General features: G+C 36.1%; 1 protein-coding gene across 2 annotated transcripts in view; it reads left to right on the top strand.

Moving 5' to 3' along the window:
• The window catches only part of LOC110025525 (protein FREE1-like), a 47,247-nt gene extending 43,414 nt beyond the window's left edge, over positions 1-3,833 (top strand). For both annotated transcript variants that reach the window (XM_020726066.1, XM_020726065.1), the window contains 3 exons: positions 2,938-2,971; positions 3,242-3,318; positions 3,679-3,833. In XM_020726066.1, coding sequence (XP_020581725.1) covers positions 2,938-2,971; positions 3,242-3,318; positions 3,679-3,756 — 189 coding nt within the window. In that variant the 3' untranslated portion in view covers positions 3,757-3,833. The remainder of the gene's footprint in view (positions 1-2,937; positions 2,972-3,241; positions 3,319-3,678) is intronic.
• The last annotated feature ends 702 nt before the right edge of the window (positions 3,834-4,535 follow it).

The raw sequence follows: 4,535 nt of genomic DNA, 5'->3' as shown, positions 1-4,535 counted from the left end.
AAAGCCGCAGGAGCTAAACCGAGCCCCCATATATGTATAAAAAAGTAAAGTGAACTCTCTAGCATTCATTTTAAGCAAGAGAAAGTCATAATATGCCAAAACCGAAACCCCCTAGCATGCATGAAAGGCCAAATAAACTCTTCAATATCTCATGCTAAATGAAAATAAATGAAAGGCTTCATAATACATATCCCAACATGCTTGCAAGAGGAGCAAAAATTATTCCAAAGCCATGTTTCAACCTTTCTATTCACAATAATGGAAATATGCCCTGATTTCATCTCAAGCAAGTAAAGCAAAAAAGAACACTTATATCATGTTATATTTCCACCATTCCAAACAAGTAATCAAATCTAATTCCTGAAACATGCTCACATTTTCATTTCTAAATGCTTGAGTATCAAGTATTTCAAAGAAAACACAAGTGTGATATCACATAAACATGCGACACTGTCCACTGAACCGAGCAAAAGGGGCTCGACAGAGAGAAAACCGCAGGAAACCAGGGCACAGGAGAAAAAAAGGGGAAGAACAGATACCTCTCTAGAGTGACCTTTAAAACACTGTGCTGCAAAAATAGTTTCAAGAAAGATGCTCCCACAGAAATCTTCTTCCTAAACTCTTCTCACAGCAAAGACCTCTACTTCTCCTTCCTTTAGAAAACTTCTCAACAACCACAAAACCCCAAAAGAAACTATGTTTATAGGCAGAGAAGAGAGGGGAAGAGAAAGAAGATCACCCAACCCACCCAAGGTACTCGAATCGGGCCAAAGAAGAAAAAGACGTATTCTCTGCTCACAGAAGGCGAAGCAACTGAAATATCCAGGACCAAGTGGCGAACCGGGTGGCAGCGAGAGAAACATCTGGAAGAAGAGAAAGTTGCTATTCGAGTATACCAGGGAGGCAGCTTCCTCAGAGTCAAAACTACCAAGAAAAGGAAAATCGCAGCTCAGGGAGGCTGGCGCGGCTTCGGGAAGGAAGGCGGCGGACAGGAAATGTCAGGCAAGGACGAACGAGAGGTCAACTTTCTCTCGCATGGAGGAGGAGAAGCTCGGTCGACTCGAGACCGAGAAAGGGAAAAGCCAGGCACGCGAACGGGAGAGGGGAAAAAGCAGAGTCGACCCCGGGTGCGTGAGTTTAGGGATATATATATATATATATATATATATATATATTAAATCATATGCAATTTATTCGTGCGTGGTGCCGTAACAAGATGGGTGTCCTCCCTAGGCAAAATCGACATTCCGGACGGGCCGGTGCGGTCCGTTTTGTCGTCCGGGGTCGCTCGGACGACATCGTCGACAATCGGGTCAGAAACGCGTCAAAATTCAAACTTCACAAAATTTCAACCCGCGATCGATTGTCTCTAAACTTTATTCGAGTCTTCGACAGGTAATGGTGCAAGCAATGCGAATCGTAGTGATCGGCCGTGTCGACTCTCATAATTGCGAAGTTTGTGCGCGCGGGAGTGCAAATTGTGCAAAAGGTCACCCTAAGGCTTAAAGGTCCTATAGGGACTCCTTTTGGGTTCCCTCATGTTGGTTTCACCATTCTAAGTGCTAGAAGTCGATACCACACATGCGAAACTCCAAAAGGGTACAGAAGTAAGTTGAATTTCTAAAATGAGGCGGGTCCCATTTCTAAGGTTCTAAGATAGTCAAAGGGAGATCCCTAAGGCTAGATCCTAAACCCTAAGAGGAAGACTAAACCTCACCAAAAATGAGGTCAACACTCTCATATCATGTAGATTTTTGGAGAATAAAACTCTAATTTTTCACTAAGCAAATAACTAATATATATACAACTCAGACTATCCCTCTTACAATTGGAAGAAAATTTAAATCGTCATGATAAAAGGAAAGAGATAAAACACAATAATGGATAATTAAGGAAGATTAACTTCTCCCCTTAAATGAAACAACGAACTCACGTTTTTCTGAACCGTGTGCATATCAACAAAAGGATATTATTGAGGCTTAATGGTAAATTTTATAAAATCACAATTCGACCAATGATCTTCTATGAATCTGAATGTTAGCTGCGTAATCCTCTCTAGTATCCAAGTTAAATGTGATAATTTTGCTTATGTTAAGATTAATGTACGGCAAAACTAGAATTTGTAAATTTAGAAATGTTTACTTTTTAAAGACATCTATTGAAGCTTAGACGTGCATGAAGAATGATAGAAAATACTTCTATCAGACAAGTTAATAAACCCAAGGCCAAAGGATTATGAAAACAAATTGTAGACCTTAGATTACATGGGTAATTTATTTAAAATAATTTGTGAAAAATTTGCTTTACCCCCTCAAACAGCACTCAGTAGGCACGTGATCAACGAAGATTTATAATGTTGACCCAAATAGTTAGGATAACACTGATGATGATGATCACTCGACACCCATACGCTTCGGCCGATGTAACATTTTATGAGACTACACATTCATTATCTCAATCAATATATCCTTGAGAAATCTTCTCCATTTTTCTCTTCTTCTAGAAGCTGCTGTATATATTTGTCCCTTGATAAGTTTCCTCTCGACAACCTTGACCACCATCTACAACAACACTTCCGAACAACACTTTCGACCAACACGGTTCGATTTAAGTATCCACTTGATGATGATTTATTTGATCTACACTTCCAATTTCCATATAGAGAGATAAAAGGCAACATACTCTGCTTATTCCATTAACTCTTGTATGCTATTTTATAATTTATGATTCTCCAAGTAACAGTTCTCAGATTCAAAACTTGGTGTATCCTTTGTGAAAGAATTCTCTTACTCTCAGTTTAAAAATGTTTAGATATCTTTATAACTTTACAAAAAAGTTCTCCTACAAAAAGTCATATGATCATTTTGACATTTTTCTCATTTTTTCTTCAAAGATAATGATGGTATCATCTCAGTACTTCTATTTTTCTATTAACAGGAAGAAATGGAGAAGAAACGGAGGAGGCTAGCCGGTATTTCATCGAAAACTTCTTCTCAGTATATATTGACTGAATATTCAGGCAGATCCAGTCTTAAAATCGTTGGATTTATTTTGAGATTAGTGCAATATAAATATTGATTGATTTCTCATATATATGTATAGCACACATCTAATGGCAAATCTAAAACTCGAGAATCATCATATTTTGATCATGATATCTCATCCTAAAATTTTTTCCATTTTTTTCAACTTCTTGTTATAAGTTTCGCTCCATGGCTTACAACTCCACCTTCCGTCGTAGATTCAAAGTCATTGTCGGTCGGGTTCAGCCGGCGAATGCGGGAGGTTGCATGCCCAACCTGCACAGTCCTCCTCCAGGTAGTATGATTGCACATTTGATTCAAATTTGAAGTGATGCTTTCCTCATCTCCAAATGAAACTTTAACGGCTCTTTGGGATTACCTTTATTTTTTATTTTTTATTTTTGTTTTACTTTTATTTTATCTATATTTTGATTTAAAACAAAACATGCTTCATATATTTACTTAAGATATATGATTATTTAAAAAAAAAAAACTCGTTCAAAATACTTAAAAGTTATTTTCAGTATTTAAAAAATAAAATAAAAACATCTAAAAATTACACTAAACGAAAATATTTTTAAAAACAAAAATTTTAAAAATAAAATTGATCTAAAAAAACTCAAAATAAGTTTTTTTTTTTTTTGCTTGTTTGCAGGTTCAGGTTCCAACCTCTGGTTCAGAAACTATAGAATGTGGCGTTTGTCAGCATCCCTTCCTTGTCAGCTCAAATTAATCTGCTGATCGTAACATATTCGGTTCTGAGGTATTATGTTTTCAGTAACATATGAATGCCATTTTTTTAACCTGCAAAATCGGTTTGTATCCTTTGTACATAACTATCACTAATCTATATATATATATATATATACTAACCAGCTATGCCATCAGCGCGAAGGAAGAACATTAAAACACTCTTGCATATGTATATATCATATGCAACTGTTTTGTCATATGCAAGAGTTTTTTAATGTTCTTCCTTTGCGCTGATGGCATAGCTGGTTAGTAGGGCGGACCTCTCCTTTGTCCTTAAACTGGGCATATGTCCACCTAGTTGTTGTTTAGGGGCATTTATACCATGCAATTCTTATGGATTTACATGTACAACACTTAAAAATTCATATTTACATGCACACTACTCAAATTAAAATTTTTATGGCTATCTGTTTAAAAGTGAAATATACATTTTCATGTCTAAGTTTATAAATTTGTTATGTAATTGCATAAGAATTGTGTGGTATGTACATACCACACAAATCTTATGCATTCATGTATAGAACTCCTTTATTTATGTATTTTTATACTTTGTTGTTATACATAAAAGAGAAGTTCTTCAACTCCAGCAAACATACACTAACAAGGGAAGAGGGAAGAAACATTAACCCAAAAGATCTAATGATTAGCCAAAAACAAACACTACCAAAAAACCGACTGAGAAGAAGAGTAATGCACAAAATGTGAGTGAAATACATTACATACAGTAAAGAAACCAAACAAGGTAGTAATGATAATGAA

The sequence above is a fragment of the Phalaenopsis equestris genome, unplaced genomic scaffold, assembly GCF_001263595.1.
Source record: "Phalaenopsis equestris unplaced genomic scaffold, ASM126359v1 Scaffold000301, whole genome shotgun sequence".
NCBI lineage: Eukaryota > Viridiplantae > Streptophyta > Magnoliopsida > Asparagales > Orchidaceae > Phalaenopsis > Phalaenopsis equestris.
The sequence above is the reverse complement of the archived record's forward strand: the minus strand, read 5'-3'. Positions and strand labels throughout refer to the sequence as shown.